At 42.1% G+C, this 25,679-nt stretch overlaps 1 protein-coding gene across 1 annotated transcript in view; it reads right to left on the bottom strand.

Annotated features, from left to right (window-relative positions):
- The window catches only part of TLX2 (T cell leukemia homeobox 2), a 171,863-nt gene extending 155,138 nt beyond the window's left edge, over positions 1-16,725 (bottom strand). The window contains exon 1 of the mRNA XM_077280476.1: positions 14,793-16,725. Coding sequence (XP_077136591.1) covers positions 14,793-15,183 — 391 coding nt within the window. The 5' untranslated portion in view covers positions 15,184-16,725. The remainder of the gene's footprint in view (positions 1-14,792) is intronic.
- Positions 16,726-25,679: the final 8,954 nt, after the last annotated feature.

The following is a 25,679-nucleotide window of genomic DNA, read 5'->3' as shown; positions in this document are numbered from 1 at the left end:
GGAGATAACACCCGATATATTCATATATACAGAATATAATCCTCCGACTCCAGGAGATAACACCCGATATATTCATATATACAGAATATAATCCTGCGACTCCAGGAGATAACACCCCGATATATTCATATATACAGAATATAATCCCCCGACTCCAGGAGATAACACCCCGATATATTCATATATACAGAATATAATCCCCCGACTCCAGGAGATAACACCCCGATATATTCATATATACAGAATATAATCCCCCGACTCCAGGAGATAACACCCCGATATATTCATATATACAGAATATAATCCCCCGACTCCAGGAGATAACACCCGATATATTCATATATACAGAATATAATCCTCCGACTCCAGGAGATAACACCCCGATATATACATATATACAGAATATAATCCTCCGACTACAGGAGATAACACCCCGATATATTCATATATACAGAATATAATCCCCCGACTCCAGGAGATAACACCCGATATATTCATATATACAGAATATAATCCTCCGACTCCAGGAGATAACACCCGATATATTCATATATACAGAATATAATCCCCCGACTCCAGGAGATAACACCCCGATATACTCATATATACAGAATATAATCCTCCGACTCCAGGAGATAACACCCCGATATAATCATATATACAGAATATAATCCCCCGACTCCAGGAGATAACACCCCGATATATTCATATATACAGAATATAATCCTCCGACTCCATGAGATAACACCCCGATATATTCATATATACAGAATATAATCCTCGGACTCCAGGAGATAACACCCGATATATTCATATATACAGAATATAATCCTCCGACTCCAGGAGATAACACCCGATATATTCATATATACAGAATATAATCCTCCGACTCCAGGAGATAACACCCGATATATTCATATATACAGAATATAATCCTCCGACTCCAGGAGATAACACCCCGATATATTCATATATACAGAATATAATCCTCCGACTCCAGGAGATAACACCCGATATATTCATATATACAGAATATAATCCCCCGACTCCAGGAGATAAGACCCCGATATATTCATATATACAGAATATAATCCTCCGACTCCAGGAGATAACACCCCGATATATTCATATGTACAGAATATAATCCCCCGACTCCTGGAGATAACACCCCGATATATTCATATATACAGAATATAATCCCCCGACTCCAGGAGATAACACCCCGATATATTCATATATACAGAATATAATCCTCCGACTCCAGGAGATAACACCCCGATATATTCATATATACAGAATATAATCCCCCGACTCCAGGAGATAACACCCGATATATTCATATATACAGAATATAATCCCCCGACTCCAGGAGATAACACCCCGATATATTCATATATACAGAATATAATCCTCCGACTCCAGGAGATAACACCCCGATATATTCATATATACAGAATATAATCCTCCGACTCCAGGAGATAACACCCGATATATTCATATATACAGAATATAATCCCCCGACTCCAGGAGATAACACCCGATATATTCATATATACAGAATATAATCCTCCGACTCCAGGAGATAACACCCCGATATATATAGAATATAATCCTCCGACTCCAGGAGATAACACCCGATATATTCATATATACAGAATATAATCCCCCGACTCCAGGAGATAACACCCGATATATTCATATATACAGAATATAATCCCCCGACTCCAGGAGATATCACCCCGATATATTCATATATACAGAATATAATCCTCCGACTCCAGGAGATAACACCCCGATATATACATATATACAGAATATAATCCCCCGACTCCAGGAGATAACACCCCGATATATTCATATATACAGAATATAATCCTCCGACTCCAGGAGATAACACCCCGATATATTCATATATACAGAATATAATCCCCCGACTCCAGGAGATATCACCCCGATATATTCAAATATACAGAATATAATCCTCCGACTCCAGGAGATATCACCCGATATATTCATATATACAGAATATAATCCTCCGACTCCAGGAGATATCACCCCGATATATTCATATATACAGAATATAATCCTCCGACTCCAGGAGATAACACCCCGATATATACATATATACAGAATATAATCCCCCGACTCCAGGAGATAACACCCCGATATATTCATATATACAGAATATAATCCTCCGACTCCAGGAGATAACACCCCGATATATTCATATATACAGAATATAATCCCCCGACTCCAGGAGATAACACCCCGATATATTCATATATACAGAATATAATCCTCCGACTCCAGGAGATAACACCCCGATATATTCATATATACAGAATATAATCCTCCGACTCCAGGAGATAACACCCCGATATATTCATATATACAGAATATAATCCTCCGACTCCAGGAGATAACACCCCGATATATTCATATATACAGAATATAATCCCCCCGACTCCAGGAGATAACACCCCGATATATTCATATATACAGAATATAATCCTCCGACTCCAGGAGATAACACCCGATATATTCATATATACAGAATATAATCCCCCGACTCCAGGAGATAACACCCCGATATATTCATATATACAGAATATAATCCTCCGACTCCAGGAGATAACACCCGATATATTCATATATACAGAATGTAATCCTCCGACTCCAGGAGATAACACCCGATATATTCATATATACAGAATATAATCCTCCGACTCCAGGAGATAACACCCGATATATTCATATATACAGAATATAATCCCCCGACTCCAGGAGATAACACCCCGATATATTCATATATACAGAATATAATCCCCCGACTCCAGGAGATAACACCCCGATATATTCATATATACAGAATATAATCCTCCGACTCCAGGAGATAACACCCGATATATTCATATATACAGAATATAATCCTCCGACTCCAGGAGATAACACCCGATATATTCATATATACAGAATATAATCCCCCGACTCCAGGAGATAACACCCCGATATATTCATATATACAGAATATAATCCCCCGACTCCAGGAGATAACACCCCGATATATTCATATATACAGAATATAATCCTCCGACTCCAGGACATAACACCCCGATATATTCATATATACAGAATATAATCCCCCGACTCCAGGAGATAACACCCGATATATTCATATATACAGAATATAATCCCCCGACTCCAGGAGATAACACCCCGATATATTCATATATACAGAATATAATCCCCCCGACTCCAGGAGATAACACCCCGATATATTCATATATACAGAATATAATCCTCCGACTCCAGGAGATAACACCCCGATATATTCATATATACAGAATATAATCCTCCGACTCCAGGAGATAACACCCCGATATATTCATATATACAGAATATAATCCTCGGACTCCAGGAGATAACACCCGATATATTCATATATACAGAATATAATCCCCCGACTCCAGGAGATAACACCCCGATATATTCATATATACAGAATATAATCCCCCGACTCCAGGAGATAACACCCCGATATATTCATATATACAGAATATAATCCTCCGACTCCAGGAGATAACACCCGATATATTCATATATACAGAATATAATCCCCCGACTCCAGGACATAACACCCCGATATATTCATATATACAGAATATAATCATCCGACTCCAGGAGATAACACCCGATATATTCATATATACAGAATATAATCCCCCGACTCCAGGAGATAACACCCCGATATATTCATATATACAGAATATAATCCCCCGACTCCAGGAGATAACACCCCGATATATTCATATATACAGAATATAATCCTCCGACTCCAGGAGATAACACCCCGATATATTCATATATACAGAATATAATCCCCCGACTCCAGGAGATATCACCCCGATATATTCATATATACAGAATATAATCCTCCGACTCCAGGAGATATCACCCGATATATTCATATATACAGAATATAATCCTCCGACTCCAGGAGATATCACCCCGATATATTCATATATACAGAATATAATCCCCCGACTCCAGGAGATAACACCCGATATATTCATATATACAGAATATAATCCTCCGACTCCAGGAGATAACACCCCGATATATACAGAATATAATCCCCCGACTCCAGGAGATAACACCCCGATATATTCATATATACAGAATATAATCCCCCGACTCCAGGAGATAACACCCCGATATATTCATATATACAGAATATAATCCCCCGACTCCAGGAGATAACACCCGATATATTCATATATACAGAATATAATCCCCCGACTCCAGGAGATAACACCCCGATATATTCATATATACAGAATATAATCCCCCGACTCCAGGAGATAACACCCCGATATATACTGAATATAATCCTCCGACTCCAGGAGATAACACCCCGATATATTCATATATACAGAATATAATCCCCCGACTCCAGGAGATAACACCCCGATATATTCATATATACAGAATATAATCCCCCGACTCCAGGAGATAACACCCCGATATATACTGAATATAATCCTCCGACTCCAGGAGATAACACCCCGATATATTCATATATACAGAATATAATCCTCCGACTCCAGGAAATAACACCCCGATATATTCATATATACAGAATATAATCCCCCGACTCCAGGAGATAACACCCCGATATATACTGAATATAATCCTCCGACTCCAGGAGATAACACCCCGATATATTCATATATACAGAATATAATCCTCCGACTCCAGGAGATAACACCCCGATATATACAGAATATAATCCCCCGACTCCAGGAGATATCACCCGATATATTCATATATACAGAATATAATCCTCCGACTCCAGGAGATATCACCCGATATATTCATATATACAGAATATAATCCTCCGACTCCAGGAGATAACACCCCGATATATTCATATATACAGAATATAATCCCCCGACTCCAGGAGATAACACCCGATATATTCATATATACAGAATATAATCCCCCGACTCCAGGAGATAACACCCGATATATTCATATATACAGAATATAATCCCCCGACTCCAGGAGATAACACCCGATATATTCATATATACAGAATATAATCCTCAGACTCCAGGAGATAACACCCCGATATATACAGAATATAATCCCCCGACTCCAGGAGATAACACCCCGATATATTCATATATACAGAATATAATCCCCCGACTCCAGGAGATAACACCCCGATATATTCATATATACAGAATATAATCCCCCGACTCCAGGAGATAACACCCCGATATATTCATATATACAGAATATAATCCTCCGACTCCAGGAGATAACACCCCGATATATTCATATATACAGAATATAATCCTCCGACTCCAGGAGATAACACCCGATATATTCATATATACAGAATATAATCCTCCGACTCCAGGAGATAACACCCCGATATATTCATATGTACAGAATATAATCCCCCGACTCCAGGAGATAACACCCCGATATATTCATATATACAGAATATAATCCCCCGACTCCTGGAGATAACACCCGATATATTCATATATACAGAATATAATCCCCCGACTCCAGGAGATAACACCCGATATATTCATATATACAGAATATAATCCTCCGACTCCAGGAGATAACACCCGATATATTCATATATACAGAATATAATCCCCCGACTCCAGGAGATAACACCCCGATATATTCATATATACAGAATATAATCCTCCGACTACAGGAGATAACACCCCGATATATTCATATATACAGAATATAATCCCCCCGACTCCAGGAGATAACACCCCGATATATTCATATATACAGAATATAATCCCCCGACTCCAGGAGATAACACCCGATATATTCATATATACAGAATATAATCCCCCGACTCCAGGACATAACACCCCGATATATTCATATATACAGAATATAATCCCCCGACTCCAGGAGATAACACCCCGATATATTCATATATACAGAATATAATCCTCCGACTCCAGGAGATAACACCCCGATATATTCATATATACAGAATATAATCCTCCGACTCCAGGAGATAACACCCCGATATATTCATATATACAGAATATAATCCTCCGACTCCAGGAGATAACACCCGATATATTCATATATACAGAATATAATCCTCCGACTCCAGGAGATAACACCCGATATATTCATATATACAGAATATAATCCCCCGACTCCAGGAGATAACACCCCGATATATACAGAATATAATCCTCCGACTCCAGGAGATAACACCCCGATATATTCATATATACAGAATATAATCCTCCGACTCCAGGAGATAACACCCCGATATATTCATATATACAGAATATAATCCTCCGACTCCAGGAGATAACACCCCGATATATTCATATATACAGAATATAATCCCCCGACTCCAGGAGATAACACCCCGATATATTCATATATACAGAATATAATCCCCCGACTCCAGGAGATAACACCCGATATATTCATATATACAGAATATAATCCTCCGACTCCAGGAGATATCACCCCGATATATTCATATATACAGAATATAATCCCCCCGACTCCAGGAGATAACACCCCGATATATTCATATATACAGAATATAATCCTCCGACTCCAGGAGATAACACCCCGATATATTCATATATACAGAATATAATCCCCCGACTCCAGGAGATAACACCCGATATATTCATATATACAGAATATAATCCCCCGACTCCAGGAGATAACACCCCGATATATTCATATATACAGAATATAATCCCCCGACTCCAGGAGATAACACCCCGATATATTCATATATACAGAATATAATCCTCCGACTTCAGGAGATAACACCCGATATATTCATATATACAGAATATAATCCCCCGACTCCAGGAGATAACACCCGATATATTCATATATACAGAATATAATCCCCCGACTCCAGGAGATAACACCCCGATATATTCATATATACAGAATATAATCCCCCGACTCCAGGAGATAACACCCCGATATATTCATATATACAGAATATAATCCCCCGACTCCAGGAGATAACACCCCGATATATTCATATATACAGAATATAATCCCCCGACTCCAGGAGATAACACCCCGATATATTCATATATACAGAATATAATCCCCCGACTCCAGGAGATAACACCCCGATATATTCATATATACAGAATATAATCCTCCGACTCCAGGAGATAACACCCCGATATATTCATATATACAGAATATAATCCTCCGACTCCAGGAGATAACACCCCGATATATTCATATGTACAGAATATAATCCTCCGACTCCAGGAGATAACACCCCGCTATATTCATATATACAGAATATAATCCTCCGACTCCAGGAGATAACACCCCGATATATTCATATATACAGAATATAATCCCCCGACTCCAGGAGATAACACCCCGATATATTCATATATACAGAATATAATCCTCCGACTCCAGGAGATAACACCCGATATATTCATATATACAGAATATAATCCTCCGACTCCAGGAGATAACACCCCGATATATTCATATGTACAGAATATAATCCTCCAACTCCAGGAGATAACACCCCGATATATTCATATATACAGAATATAATCCCCCGACTCCAGGAGATAACACCCCGATATATTCATATATACAGAATATAATCCCCCGACTCCAGGAGATAACACCCCGATATATTCATATATACAGAATATAATCCCCCGACTCCAGGAGATAACACCCGATATTCATATATACAGAACATAGTCCCCCGACTCCAGGAGATAACACCCGATATATTCATATATACAGAATATAATCCCCCGACTACAGGAGATAACACCCCGATATATTCATATATACAGAATATAATCCCCCGACTCCAGGAGATAACACCCCGATATATTCATATATACAGAATATAATCCCCCGACTCCAGGAGATAACACCCCGATATATTCATATATACAGAATATAATCCTCCGACTCCAGGAGATAACACCCCGATATATTCATATATACAGAATATAATCCTCCGACTCCAGGAGATAACACCCCGATATATTCATATATACAGAATATAATCCTCCGACTCCAGGAGATAACACCCCGATATATACATATATACAGAATATAATCCCCCGACTCCAGGAGATAACACCCCGATATATTCATATATACAGAATATAATCCTCCGACTCCAGGAGATAACACCCGATATATTCATATATACAGAATATAATCCTCCGACTCCAGGAGATAACACCCCGATATATTCATATATACAGAATATAATCCTCCGACTCCAGGAGATAACACCCGATATATTCATATATACAGAATATAATCCCCCGACTCCAGGAGATAACACCCCGATATATACAGAATATAATCCTCCGACTCCAGGAGATATCACCCCGATGTATTCATATATACAGAATATAATCCTCCGACTCCAGGAGATAACACCCGATATATTCATATATACAGAATATAATCCCCCCGACTCCAGGAGATAACACCCCGATATATTCATATATACAGAATATAATCCCCCGACTCCAGGAGATAACACCCGATATATTCATATATACAGAATATAATCCTCCGACTCCAGGAGATAACACCCCGATATATTCATATATACAGAATATAATCCTCCGACTCCAGGAGATAACACCCCGATATATTCATATATACAGAATATAATCCCCCGACTCCAGGAGATAACACCCCGATATATTCATATATACAGAATATAATCCCCCGACTCCAGGAGATAACACCCCGATATATTCATATATACAGAATATAATCCTCCGACTCCAGGAGATAACACCCCGATATATTCATATATACAGAATATAATCCTCCGACTCCAGGAGATAACACCCCGATATATTCATATATACAGAATATAATCCCCCGACTCCAGGAGATAACACCCCGATATATTCATATATACAGAATATAATCCCCCGACTCCAGGAGATAACACCCCGATATATTCATATATACAGAATATAATCCTCCGACTCCAGGAGATAACACCCGATATATTCATATATACAGAATATAATCCCCGACTCCAGGAGATAACACCCCGATATATTCATATATACAGAATATAATCCCCCGACTCCAGGAGATAACACCCGATATATTCATATATACAGAACATAGTCCCCCGACTCCAGGAGATAACACCCGATATATTCATATATACAGAATATAATCCCCCGACTACAGGAGATAACACCCCGATATATTCATATATACAGAATATAATCCCCCGACTCCAGGAGATAACACCCCGATATATTCATATATACAGAATATAATCCCCCGACTCCAGGAGATAACACCCCGATATATTCATATATACAGAATATAATCCTCCGACTCCAGGAGATAACACCCCGATATATTCATATATACAGAATATAATCCTCCGACTCCAGGAGATAACACCCCGATATATTCATATATACAGAATATAATCCTCCGACTCCAGGAGATAACACCCCGATATATACATATATACAGAATATAATCCCCCGACTCCAGGAGATAACACCCCGATATATTCATATATACAGAATATAATCCTCCGACTCCAGGAGATAACACCCGATATATTCATATATACAGAATATAATCCTCCGACTCCAGGAGATAACACCCCGATATATTCATATATACAGAATATAATCCTCCGACTCCAGGAGATAACACCCCGATATATACAGAATATAATCCTCCGACTCCAGGAGATATCACCCCGATGTATTCATATATACAGAATATAATCCTCCGACTCCAGGAGATAACACCCGATATATTCATATATACAGAATATAATCCCCCCGACTCCAGGAGATAACACCCCGATATATTCATATATACAGAATATAATCCCCCGACTCCAGGAGATAACACCCGATATATTCATATATACAGAATATAATCCTCCGACTCCAGGAGATAACACCCCGATATATTCATATATACAGAATATAATCCTCCGACTCCAGGAGATAACACCCCGATATATTCATATATACAGAATATAATCCCCCGACTCCAGGAGATAACACCCCGATATATTCATATATACAGAATATAATCCCCCGACTCCAGGAGATAACACCCCGATATATTCATATATACAGAATATAATCCTCCGACTCCAGGAGATAACACCCCGATATATTCATATATACAGAATATAATCCTCCGACTCCAGGAGATAACACCCCGATATATTCATATATACAGAATATAATCCCCCGACTCCAGGAGATAACACCCGATATATTCATATATACAGAATATAATCCCCGACTCCAGGAGATAACACCCCGATATATTCATATATACAGAATATAATCCTCCGACTCCAGGAGATAACACCCGATATATTCATATATACAGAATATAATCCCCGACTCCAGGAGATAACACCCGATATATTCATATATACAGAATATAATCCCCCGACTCCAGGAGATAACACCCAGATATATTCATATATACAGAATATAATCCTCCGACTCCAGGAGATAACACCCCGATATATTCATATATACAGAATATAATCCCCCGACTCCAGGAGATATCCCCCGATATATTCATATATACAGAATATAATCCCCCCGACTCCAGGAGATAACACCCCGATATATTCATATATACAGAATATAATCCCCCGACTCCAGGAGATAACACCCGATATATTCATATATACAGAATATAATCCCCCGACTCCAGGAGATAACACCCCGATATATTCATATATACAGAATATAATCCTCCGACTCCAGGAGATATTACCCCGATATATTCATATATACAGAATATAATCCTCCGACTCCAGGAGATAACACCCAGATATATTCATATATACAGAATATAATCCCCCGACTCCAGGAGATAACACCCCGATATATTCATATATACAGAATATAATCCTCCGACTCCAGGAGATAACACCCGATATATTCATATATACAGAATATAATCCCCCGACTCCAGGAGATAACACCCCGATATATTCATATATACAGAATATAATCCCCCGACTCCAGGAGATAACACCCCGCTATATTCATATATACAGAATATAATCCCCCGACTCCAGGAGATAACACCCCGATATATACAGAATATAATCCTCCGACTCCAGGAGATAACACCCCGATATATTCATATATACAGAATATAATCCCCCGACTCCAGGAGATAACACCCCGATATATTCATATATACAGAATATAATCCCCCGACTCCAGGAGATAACACCCGATATATTCATATATACAGAATATAATCCCCCGACTCCAGGAGATAACACCCCGATATATTCATATATACAGAATATAATCCTCCGACTCCAGGAGATAACACCCCGATATATTCATATATACAGAATATAATCCCCCGACTCCAGGAGATAACACCCTGATATATACATATATACAGAATATAATCCCCCGACTCCAGGAGATAACACCCCGATATATTCATATATACAGAATATAATCCTCCGACTCCAGGAGATAACACCCGATATATTCATATATACAGAATATAATCCCCCGACTCCAGGAGATAACACCCCGATATATTCATATATACAGAATATAATCCCCCCGACTCCAGGAGATAACACCCGATATAATCATATATACAGAATATAATCATCCGACTCCAGGAGATAACACCCCGATATATTCATATATACAGAATATAATCCTCCGACTCCAGGAGATAACACCCCGATATATTTATATATACAGAATATAATCCTCCGACTCCAGGAGATAACACCCCGATATATTCATATATACAGAATATAATCCCCCGACTCCAGGAGATAACACCCCGATATATTCATATATACAGAATATAATCCCCCGACTCCAGGAGATAACACCCCGATATATTCATATATACAGAATATAATCCTCCGACTCCAGGAGATAACACCCGATATATTCATATATACAGAATATAATCCCCCGACTCCAGGAGATAACACCCCGATATATTCATATATACAGAATATAATCCTCCGACTCCAGGAAATAACACCCCGATATATTCATATATACAGAATATAATCCCCCGACTCCAGGAGATAACACCCCGATATATTCATATATACAGAATATAATCCTCCGACTCCAGGAGATAACACCCCAATATATTCATATATACAGAATATAATCCTCCGACTCCAGGAGATAACACCCCGATATATTCATATATACAGAATATAATCCCCCGACTCCAGGAGATAACACCCGATATATTCATATATACAGAATATAATCCCCCGACTCCAGGAGATAACACCCCGATATATTCATATATACAGAATATAATCCCCCGACTCCAGGAGATAACACCCCGATATATTCATATATACAGAATATAATCCTCCGACTCCAGGAGATAACACCCCGATATATTCATATATACAGAATATAATCCTCCGACTCCAGGAGATAACACCCCGATATATTCATATATACAGAATATAATCCTCCGACTCCAGGAGATAACACCCCGATATATTCATATATACAAAATATAATCCTCCGACTCCAGGAGATAACACCCGATATATTCATATATACAGAATATAATCCTCCGACTCCAGGAGATAACACCCCGATATATTCATATATACAGAATATAATCCTCCGACTCCAGGAGATAACACCCCGATATATTCAAATATACAGAATATAATCCCCCGACTCCAGGAGATAACACCCCGATATATTCATATATACAGAATATAATCCTCCGACTCCAGGAGATAACACCCCGATATATTCATATATACAGAATATAATCCTCCGACTCCAGGAGATAACACCCCGATATATTCATATATACAGAATATAATCCTCCGACTCCAGGAGATAACACCCCGATATATTCATATATACAGAATATAATCCCCCGACTCCAGGAGATAACACCCCGATATATTCATATATACAGAATATAATCCTCCGACTCCAGGAGATAACACCCCGATATATTCATATATACAGAATATAATCCTCCGACTCCAGGAGATAACACCCCGATATATTCATATATACAGAATATAATCCCCCGACTCCAGGAGATAACACCCCGATATATTCATATATACAGAATATAATCCTCCGACTCCAGGAGATAACACCCCGATATATTCATATATACAGAATATAATCCTCCGACTCCAGGAGATAACACCCCGATATATACATATATACAGAATATAATCCTCCGACTCCAGGAGATAACACCCGATATATTCATATATACAGAATATAATCCCCCGACTCCAGGAGATAACACCCGATATATTCATATATACAGAATATAATCCTCCGACTCCAGGAGATAACACCCGATATATTCATATATACAGAATATAATCCCCCGACTCCAGGAGATAACACCCGATATATACATATATACAGAATATAATCCTCCGACTCCAGGAGATAACACCCCGATATATTCATATATACAGAATATAATCCTCCGACTCCAGGAGATAACACCCCGATATATTCATATATACAGAATATAATCCTCCGACTCCAGGAGATAACACCCCGATATATTCATATATACAGAATATAATCCTCCGACTCCAGGAGATAACACCCCGATATATTCATATATACAGAATATAACCCCCGACTCCAGGAGATAACACCCCGATATATTCATATATACAGAATATAATCCTCCGACTCCAGGAGATAACACCCCGATATATTCATATATACAGAATATAATCCCCCGACTCCAGGAGATAACACCCCGATATATTCATATATACAGAATATAATCCTCCGACTCCAGGAGATATCACCCCGATATATTCATATATACAGAATATAATCCTCCGACTCCAGGAGATAACACCCCGATATATTCATATATACAGAATATAATCCCCCGACTCCAGGAGATAACACCCCGATATATTCATATATACAGAATATAATCCTCCGACTCCAGGAGATAACACCCCGATATATTCATATATACAGAATATAATCCTCCGACTCCAGGAGATAACACCCCGATATATTCATATATACAGAATATAATCCTCCGACTCCAGGAGATAACACCCCGATATATTCATATATACAGAATATAATCCTCCGACTCCAGGAGATAACACCCCAATATATTCATATATACAGAATATAATCCTCCGACTCCAGGAGATAACACCCCGATATATTCATATATACAGAATATAATCCCCCGACTCCAGGAGATAACACCCCGATATATTCATATATACAGAATATAATCCTCCGACTCCAGGAGATAACACCCCGATATATACAGAATATAATCCCCCGACTCCAGGAGATAACACCCCGATATATTCATATATACAGAATATAATCCCCCAACTCCAGGAGATAACACCCGATATATTCATATATACAGAATATAATACCCCGACTCCAGGAGATAACACCCCGATATATTCATATATACAGAATATAATCCTCCGACTCCAGGAGATAACACCCCGATATAATCATATATACAGAATATAATCCCCCGACTCCAGGAGATAACACCCCGCTATATTCATATATACAGAATATAATCCTCCGACTCCAGGAGATAACACCCCGATATATACAGAATATAATCCCCCGACTCCAGGAGATAACACCCCGATATAGTCATTTATTAGCAGTATGTATGTCCATCACCTGCATCCTCTTTCCCCCATTCACCTGTCATCCTTTCCTTTGGGGGTCTTTTGCTGGTTTCCATCCATGGGAATGAGATTGTAGAGAATCCTGACATTCTTGTCATTGTGGGGAGGTTTGGGGATCCTTGTGTAGGGGCCACTTGCGGCAGCGGCCTGTGAGCGGGCACTCTTATCACCCCTGCTTGTCGGACATTGACATTCATACTGACGTCCATCCTCATGTTGAGGCTGTAGGAAGAGCTGGCTGGACCAAACATGGTGCTGTAGGCTCCAGCTCCCTGAAGCTCCTGCTCCTCCGTCCTTGTATACTGGTAGCCTGCAGTCTGCTCTGGGCTATTTAGGATCTGGTCAATCCCAAAGTTGATGGGTTCATGGTGACTTGCAGAGTTTTGTGCCATGTCCATAGCATCCATGAAGTTTGAGCTATGAAGGTTTTTTGCGCTATGTTTTAACACCTCTAAACGGTTTCTTGGAAAAAGTGGGAAGTTTGGGGCTGGCACGGCATCTATACCATGGAACCACCGGATGCGTACAAAGTTTAGAAGTGTAGTGTTGGGGGATTAGGACATAGTGAGAATGCAGATGACGATGTCCAGGGGTGCAGAGAGTTGCTCCACTCAGTTGCAGGATTATTTTGGTGGGATTAATACTGCTAATGATGTGTAGTGAAGATCTCATTGGGTGCAGGCCAGGGATCTCCTCTGTGAAGGTCAACGATGGAGTACAGATTTAGCTTGGGGTTCGTGGCTGAGGAGATGAGCCGTGACTCTGCGTTTCACAATAATCCTGCCTTACTCTCGACCGTGTGTAGCTTACCTCCAGAATAGTGTGTATTTTCGATTGGGCCAGAATCTTGAAAGACCTTTTTAATGGCCTAATTGTCCAGAGGAAACCTTTTAATAGAGGTCACGGGAGAATTTTTGAAGCATTCTTGGGTTTCCATTGTACTATAAAGCTATGCAGGGAACCAACTGTTCTACAGGACAATGACTGAAGCCACAGCATCCTGGAGGTGGAGCGTTTACCACTTGGCTTGGTTCGGTTTCAATGTCATCATTATTCGGTATTGTTTAGCGACTGCGCGGCTTAATATAACCTACTGTTCCTGAATGTGTTTCTGTCTCAATAACCGACCGGTTCTCCTTTAGTCTCCAGCAAGTATCACAGAACTAGGTCACAGCCTGTTCATGTAACCCCAAATTTTCATGGACAAGAGCTTCATGTTGGGCTGTGGCTGAGTTGAGAACCAGTGGAGAGACAGAGAGGGGTTGGTACTTCATAATCACTGGATTCTAAGGTCATGTAAATGTTTGGTCTGAATGCTCCTGTTCACGGTTTTATTTTCCAGATCCTCACATTGTCCTTAATATTGTTCACTGAAATGTGGCCACAGGTGACCTAGGACTGGACACATCTTATCTATAACATTGCTGTCCTCCATCAAAGTCAGGTTCTGCTCCTCTTTACCAATACTGTCCGCCACAAGGGTAAGGTCCTTCAGGGTCAGATCAGGTCAGGTCCTCCACCAGGTCAGGTTCTTTACCTATATAAATAATTGTGTATTCCAGAAGGTTCAAGTGCTGCTTTTGTATATCATTGATACATTTCCTCAGAGTTACTTCCTTCCTATAGTCTCAGGTCCTGTTTCTTAATATAATAGTTGTACTTCCCTCATGGTCAGGTCCTTATCTCAGGATCAAATCCTTCCCTCAGGGTCAGGTGTGTTTCTCAGGGTCAGGTCCTTCCTACTGGGTCTTGTCCTTCACTCAGGGTCAGGTCCATCTCTTGTGATCAGGTCCATCTCTCGTGGTCAGGTCCATCTCTCAGGAACAGGTTCTTCTCTCAGGGTCATGTCCTTCCCTCAGGATCAGGTCCGTCTCTCAGGGTTAGATCTTGTAGGTCATGCTCCTCTGTCCAGTGCACTAGTTCTGGATAGTTGGGGCCATCTCACACAATAATCACTGTGAGTTTCATGTGTCTGTCCTGGAAATCACATAAACCAGAGGCAAAGACCAAAAAGCAGCCTCCCCCAATACTCACACTGGGAGGGAGTCAATCTTTAACTCCTTTTCTACTGGACAAGAGAAAGGATGAGAGGAGCAGACTCATTAGCAATGAGCAATATCCATCACGGGCCCCGGGTCACTGGCAGGAGAAGATCACACAACAGAAGAGGAACACGTAAAAGACAATGCACAAGCAACGAGGCTTGTAAGAAGTCATGCCAACCACGAAACCACAGAAGAAAAACCTAGATAGATGAGCGCCTGATTATCAGCCCTCACTCCTGCTCCGATCACCAGTGACATTACTATCACCATTATTGTCACTACTGTTACTGTTAATTCCATTGTGACCATAATTTCTTATAAATGTCAGTATTATGTATACGACACCGAGGATGGATCCGAGAATGAAAGTCACGATAGCGCTGTTATACTGACTAACAAAAGCAGCAATACCCCCTCCGTTATTATTAATACCATCATCATTATTATCACTATTATTACTTATTTCTTTTACTCACTTATATAGCGCCATTCACTCCGCAGCACTTTACAGACATTATCGCTGTCCCCGTTGGGGCTCACCATATAATTTCCTTATCAGTATGTCTTATGTTATTATCACTATTATTATTATCATTATTATTATTAGCTTCAGTTTGTACCCCAATTAGTAATTGGTGGAGACATTTTCTGTTACACAATTATTAGTATGATTATTATAGGGGGCGATGTAATTATAATAACTATTTGAATTATCAGATCGTGGGGGTGATGTTGTTTCTGTTTTATTATTATTACTATGTTTCCGTAAGATGATAATTTGTATTATCGCCACTATTTTATTTGCGATATAGGGATTTTGTCGTTTCTGTATTTTATTATTAGTATTGTATAAATACTCCCCCTCCTATATTATTACTACTATTATAGGGACAATATTTTCAGTAATCATAGTAATGTTGGGTGCGGGAAGTATTCAGCCCTCTGTAATGATCCTCCTCTGGTCTGACATGCACGGTGAGCGGTGAGGTCTTCTATAGACCGGTGTGCGCCTTATATCACGTCCTATCCGTGTAATTACACACGGCCGGACTCCAGTGAAGGAGGAGAACCATCTCCAGGAGGATCACAAGGAAGTGGACGGCATGGGACTTACATATGAGAGTCTGAGCAAAGGGGCTGAAGACTTATGACCATGGGAGATTTCAGGTTTTCTTTTTTAATAAATTTGCAAAAATTTCTAAATTTCTGTTTTTTTTAGTCAAGATGGGTGCAGAGTGGACATTAATGAGAAACATGAACTTTACTGTATTCACCAAATGGCTGCAATGAAAAATGAGTCTAAATATTGTGTATTCTGCACCCACTGTATACAGCTCTCCAATAATAATATAACAGAGGCATCAACATCCTAATAACACCAGTAATAATGGGAAGACTGGGACTGCTAGCTGCTTAAGGCCGGCCTCACACTCAGCGTAAGACAATACGGTACGTGTTTTATGACCGTAATACGGAGAAATGTTCCCAAAATAGTGGTCAGTATGTCCTCCGTAGGCAGGGTGTGGCAGCGTATTTTGCGCATGGCATCCTCCGTATGTAATCCGTATGGCATCCGTACTGCGAGATTTTCTCGCAGGCTTGCAAAACCGACATCTAATGGATTTATGTGCTCAAATGTTCGGGAAAACATATATACAGTATATATATGTCATTGAGACACATATATATATATTCTGTATTTATATAGGCGCTCTCTGCAGGATGTCCTCATATGAACTCGAGCGTGGGAACTTTTCCAAGGCTCCAGTTCATGAGGACATCCAGCAGAGGGCGCCTCACCGCGACTCAATGTAAGTACAGATCACCCTGCTTTCCTTTCAGCACCCGGGGTTTACAGGCAGGAGCGAATGCTTTAGCGCAGCTCCTGGCTGTAAAATGATTTAACCCCTTCAGATGGATTTACTTTGTGGGACCTGACAGTTCATCAGAAGGTATGTATATTGTTGGTTTATTATTTTGCCAAGCGAGGGTCTTCCGGATGGATTGAGAGAGCAATAAAATACTAAAACAACCTGTGTGTTTATTTCATTAAAATACTTTTTAATAATGTGTGTGTGTTTTTTTAACCCTTTCATACAATTGGATTAATAATGGATAGGTGTCATAATTGACGCCTCTCCATTATTAATCTGGCTTAATGTCACCTTACAATAGCAAGGTGACATTAACCCTTCATTACCCCATATCCCACCACTACAGGGAGTGGGAAGAGAGTGGCCAAGTGCCAGAATAGGCGCATCTTCCAGATGTGCCTTTTCTGGGGTGGCTGGGGCAGATGTTTGTAGCCAGGGGGGGCAATAACCATGGACCCTCTCCTGGCTATTAATATCTGCCCTCAGTCACTGGCTTTACCACTCTGGCGGAGAAAATTGCACGGGAGCCCACGCCAATTTTTTCCGCGATTTAACCCTTTATTTTACAAGCTACAGTGCCCAAATTTTGCACATACACACTGCTAACATTAGTAGTGTGGAATATGCAAAAAAAAAAGGGGGATATGAGATGGTTTACTGTATGTAATCATGTCTCATATCATGTCGGGTTTGGGAAGGAGAAATGAAAAGCCGGCAATTGAATTACCGACTTTTCACTAACACCGGTGCGTATTTCTCACAGGTCACACTGCTGGTCCGTGTGGAATCCGTATTTTTCTCGCCCCCATAGACTTTCATTGGCATATTATTTGCGCAATACGCTGACAAATGTGTGCTGTGATTTTGTACGGCCGTAGAAGACCGTATAATACGGATCCATAATATACGGCTGATAGGACCTGACCCATTGAGAATAATTGTGCCGTTTGTTTGGCGAGTTTTACGGACGTATTTTCTGCGCTCTTACGTCCGTAAAACTCGCTAGTGTGACGCCGGCCTAAGGAGTTTTGTTGTATCATTAATAACAACAATAATCATCATCATCATCCAGCAGTAACAACAACCCCCATTCTCTAGGTGTAAGTTGAATGTTCCTGGTCAGATTTGACTTTAGTCAGATGTGACATCATTTCAAGTGACATCTTTAAGTGTATCGTCAGAAATATACCAGAAATAGTCCAGGAATCGGCCAGACTGTAAGACTAATCACTGTATTCTAATTTTACTTGCTTCTCCTTCTTCCCCTGCTCTTTAACCACACTCACATTTGCCCTATTTTTGCTCCACTAATCCTCACTCTCCTTCACTAACCCCTACCCCTGCACCCTCAAACCAAACAACTATCTCCCTCTCTCCCACCCCCCACCTCGCTTCACCTGCAGACCTGATCTACAACCTCAAACCTCTCCTACTAACATAATATAAGCCGACTGCTCTCCTTCACCCACCTGTTTTCCCTTTTTTCCCCCTCATTTTCACTGCTGGCGACACATCCCCCCAATCCTGCCTCATTCATCACTAATCCTCACCCCTATCCTTCTCACACTATGAGAAACTATCGCAATCCCTCACACTTAAAATCTGTGCCACTGACCCCCAGCCCCCTGCTTCCTCTCTCTGGGGCACTTTGGAATGCCCGCTCTGTCTGCAACAAGCTCCACATGGTCCATGATCTCTTCACTTCCCACAACCTTTCCTTCCTGGCCCTCACTGAGACCTGGCTGACGCCCCCTGACACGGCCTCGCCTGCAGCACTGAGTTACGGTGGCCTCCAATTTACCCACACTCCTCGCTCTGGCAACAGACATGGCGGAGGAGTGGGTTTCCTTTTTTCTAAAAACTGTTCCTTCAACCCTATCCAACCCCCACCCTCCCTTATCCTCCCTTCTTTCGTTGTTCACTCTGTCCGTATCTACTCCCCTCTACTGTAATCTCCAAATGGCTGTCATATACCAACCACCGGGCTCAGCCCCTGCCTTGAACAATTCTCCACCTGGCTCCTTCACTTTCTCTCTGCTGACATCCCCACCATCATCATGGGTGACTTTAATATCCCTACTGACACCCGCCAGCCAGCAGCCTCCAAGCTCCTGGCCCTTACCTCATCCTTTGGACTTACTCAGTGGTCCTCCACAGCCACCCACACAGATGGACATACATTAGACCTCATCTTCACCCGCCTCTGATCCTTATCTAATCTCACAACCTCTCCCTTCCCACTATCTGACCACCATCTACTCACCTTCTCATCCCTGTCCTCCTCACCCGCCCCCCATGTCCAGCCATTACCACATCCACGCAGAAACCTTGCACACCTAGACATTCACAGACTCTCAGACTCTCTTCTACCCCTGTCCTCCATATCTTCACTCCACAACACGGATAGCGCCACTGCTTTCTATAACTCCACCCTCACATCAACCATAGACTCAGTCGCCCCTCTCATGAATGGCAAAGTGTGACAAATCAATAGGCAACCCTGGCATAACAACCTCACCAAAAAACTCCGACAAGCATTCAGGGTCGCGGAGTGGCGTTGGAAAAAAAAACACGCCTGCCAGACGACTTCACCGCTTTCAAACAAGCTACACTTGCCTTCAAACTAGCCCTCACTTCTGCCAAACAGACCTATTTCACTAACCTTGTATCTTCACTATCCCACAACCCAAAACAACTGTCCAGCACATTTAACTCTCTCCTCCGCCCACCACTGCCACCTCCAACTCCCCTCATCTTTTCTGAGGACTTTGCCACCTACTTCAAAAACAAGATCGACCAAACAAGGCAAACCTTTACTGTTCCACAACCCCAACCACTCCATATACCAGACCTCTGCCCTTCCCCAATAACTTCCCTCTCCAACATGACTGAAGGAGAACTTACTCGCCTCTTTTCCAAATCACACCTCACCACCTGTGCACTTGACCCCATCCCTTCCCACCTGCTTCCCAACCTCACTAACATGCTCAATCCAGCCCTAACCCATCTCTTCAACCTATCGCTATCTTCTGGTACTTTCCCCTCTGCCTTCAAACACGCCACCATCACACCCATCCTCAAAAAAGCTAACCTTGACCCAACTTCTATGCCCAGCTATCTCCCCATATCACTGCTCCCGTTTGCTTCCAAACTCCTTGAGAAGCATGTCCATGGTCAACTTTCCTCCCACCTCTCATCTAACTCTCTCCTTCACAACCTCCAATCTGGCTTCCGCCCCCACCACTCCACTGAATCTATTCTGACCAAAATTACTAATGACTTACTCACAGGTAGTTCTCCATCCTCCTTCTCGACCTGTCCTCTGCTTTCGACACAGTCGACCACTGCCTATTGCTACAGATTCTTTCTTCCCTCGGCATCAAAGGCCTTGCCCTGTCCTGGATTGTCTCATACCTTCCAACCGCACAGCGTTTCCCACTCCCACACTACCTCCTCACCCCGCCCCCTCTCTGTTAGAGTCCCTCAAGGCTCTGTCCTAGGGCTTCTAGTTTTTTCCATCTATACCCTTGGCCTTGGACAACTCATAAGGTCCCATGGCTTCCAGTACCACCTATATGCGGACGACACTCAGATCTACCTCTCTGGCTCAGATGTCGCCTCTCTTCTGTCCAGAATCCCGGAGTGTCTGTCAGCCATATACTCCTTCTTCACCTCTCGCTTCCTAAAACTCAATGTAGACAAAACTGAACTCATCATCTTTCCCCCATCAGCGTATCCCCCCTACCTGATCTATCTATTATGGTAAACGGCATCACGCTCTCTCCCACACCTGAAATCCGCTGCCTCGGGGTAACTCTCGATTCTGCCTTGTCCTTCAAACTGAATGCCCAAACTCTTGCCACCCCAGCTCAAAAATATTGCCAAAATCCATCCCTTCCTCAGCCCACAATCTACTAAAACTCTTGTGCATGCCCTCATCATCTCCCGCCTCGATAACTGCAACACCCTCCTCTGTGGCCTCCCTGCTAACTCTCTTGCATCACTCCAGTCTGTCCTCAACTCTGCTGCTCGGCTAATCCACCTCTCTCCTCGCTACTCCCCTGCTTCTCCCCTTTGCAAATCCCTCCACTGGCTCCCAATTCTCCAACGAATCTATCATGCTGCAGCAATGCAGGTATGTGCAGACTCCATGAAGGAGAGTGGGTGACAGAAAAAGAGGTCACACTTACCACACCGCAGCCCAGTGCAAGCTGCACTGCGCCACCAGGTGGCGACAGAGTGGTCAAAACAAGCCAAGTCCGTAACAGTCAGTAAGCGTATTGTTTAAAGGGGAAAACAGAAACCGTGGTCAATAAACAAGCCGAGGGTCCGAACCAACCAGGAGCAAAGGTACCAGAGACGTGAGACAGAGAACGGAGTCAGAGTAAGCCAAAGGGTCAAAAAGCCAGACAGACGTGTGGTAACAAAAACAGGAAGCAGGAGACAAAGTCAGAGTCTTAGCCGGGTCACAAACGGAGGGGATACACACAAGAGTCAGCCTAGGTTGGGTACAGAAGACAGGGCAGGTACAGGTAAGGGAGGTCAGAGGCAAAAGGAACACAGGGGTATCACCGGTAGCAGTCTCAGCAAGCCCAAAACTATCACTGACACAAGCTGCCAGCAAGAGAACCAATAAATAGCCACTCCCAAATCAAAGAGAGGCAGGAATAGTTAACCCCACCATGACCAGGCCGGAGCAGGGGAAAAATGGCAAACTCCGACCCGGATCATGACAGTACCCTTCTCTCAAGGGGGGGGCCACTGGACCCCCAGGTTTCCCAGGATAGCGGGTGTGAAAGGCCCGGACAAATCGATCCGCATGGACCGACCGTGCCAGAACCCAGGACCGGTCCTCTGGACCGTAACCCTTCCAATGAATGAGGTACTGGAGGGAACGATGGACCATGCGGGAGTCCACAATCCGATCCACCTCAAATTCATTCTGGCCTTCCACCGACACGGGTGGTGGAGGAGAAGGATACCCCCCTGAGGAAGGACCCAACGGTTTCAAAAGGGCTTTATGGAACACGTTGGGAATCCGGAAAGATGGAGGAAGACATAAACGAAAGGACACCGGGTTGACCACCTCCATAATCTCGTAAGGGCCAATGAACTTAGGCCCCAACTTAGCTGAAGGAATCTTGAGCTTTATATTCCGGGTAGACAACCATACCTTATCCCCAACCCGGAATACAGGCCCTACAGATCGTTTTTTGTCAGCAAAGAATTTATATTTACCCTGAGCCCCGCCAGTATTCTTTTGAACTTCCTGCCACACCTCCCCTAACCATTGAATCGCAAAATCAGCCCCAGGACATCCCGAATCCAGTCGGGAAAATTCCCCAAAATGAGGGTGGAAACCATAGTTACAGAAGAAAGGGGAGGTACCTGTGGACTGATTAATGCGATTATTAAAAGCAAACTCAGCCACAGGCAAAGAGGAACACCAATCGTCCTGCCGAGCCGTGACCAGGCATCGCAAAATTTGTTCCAGAGACTGATTGGTTCTCTCTGTCTGACCATTAGTCTCAGGATGGTAAGCAGAAGAAAAGGTCAAACAGACACCCAGCCTTTTACAAAAATCCCTCCAGAACTTGGACACAAACTGCACCCCTCTATCTGAAACCACATTCAAAGGCACACCATGCAATCGCACCACATGTTCCACAAACAACTTAGCAAGCGTCTCAGCATTCGGCAAACCTGACAAAGGCACAAAATGCGCCTGCTTACTAAATCTGTCCACCACCACCCAAATGACAGTTTTTCCATTAGAAGGAGGAAGATCGGTGATAAAATCCATGGACAGATGGGTCCATGGTCTATCAGGAATTGGCAATGGCACCAATTCCCCGGCCGGCCGATTATGCGAGTTCTTAGCACGGGCACATACAAAACAGGAGGACACAAATCTAACCACATCCGAGGCCAATGAGGACCACCAAAACAACCTAGCAATCGCTCTACGGGTGGCCGCGATTCCAGGGTGCCCACTCAAAACAGAATCATGAAACTCTCGGAGAACCCTGAGACGAAGTTGAACAGGCACAAAGAGCTTACCCACAGGCATAGACAGAGGAGCAAGAGACTGGGCCTCCCGAATCTCTCGCTCCAACTCAGAGGAAAGCCCGGCCACCACCACACCAGGCTGAAGAATGGAGGAAGGAGGCTCATTAGGTGACATCGGGTCCAGACTACGAGACAAGGCATCAGCCTTAATGTTTTTAGAACCTGGCCGAAAGGTGATAGAGAACTGAAACCGAGAGAAAAATAGTGACCATCTAGCCTGTCTCGGAGTCAGTCTTTTGGCCGACTCAATATAAGCCAGATTCTTATGGTCCGCAATTACAGTGATTTTATGGACAGCCCCCTCCAAAAAATGCCTCCATTCTTCAAAAGCCAATTTAATGGCCAACAATTCTCTATTCCCCACATCATAATTCTTTTCTGTGGGAGAGAATTTCCTAGAGAAGAAAGCACAGGGTCTTAAGTTAGTTAGAGTGGCAGGTCCCTGGGACAACACCGCTCCCACCCCCACCTCAGAGGCGTCCACCTCTACAATAAATGGTTCTGATGGATCTGGTTGAATCAAAACAGGGGCGGACATTAAACATTTTTTTAATGCTGAAAAGGCCGCTACAGCAGGAGCCGACCAACTCTTGACATCAGACCCTTTCTGAGTTAAATCTGTGAGGGGTTTGACAATCTGCGAAAATCCCTTTATAAATTTTCGATAATAATTTGCGAATCCTAGGAAACGCTGGAGACCCTTAAGATCTTTAGGTTGCACCCAATCAACAATGGCCTGAACCTTTCTAGGGTCCATACGGAACCCCTCAGCAGACAAGATAAACCCCAGAAAGGATAATTCCCGAACAACAAATAAATATTTCTCAGGTTTAGCAAAAAGGCAGTTCTCCCGGAGCCTCTGGAGAACTGCACGAAGATGACTTATGTGATCCTGCCTATCCATTGAGTACACCA

The sequence above is a fragment of the Ranitomeya variabilis genome, chromosome 1, assembly GCF_051348905.1.
Source record: "Ranitomeya variabilis isolate aRanVar5 chromosome 1, aRanVar5.hap1, whole genome shotgun sequence".
NCBI classification, from domain to species: domain Eukaryota; kingdom Metazoa; phylum Chordata; class Amphibia; order Anura; family Dendrobatidae; genus Ranitomeya; species Ranitomeya variabilis.
Note: the sequence above shows the minus strand (reverse complement) of the source record. Positions and strands in the feature narration are given on the sequence as shown.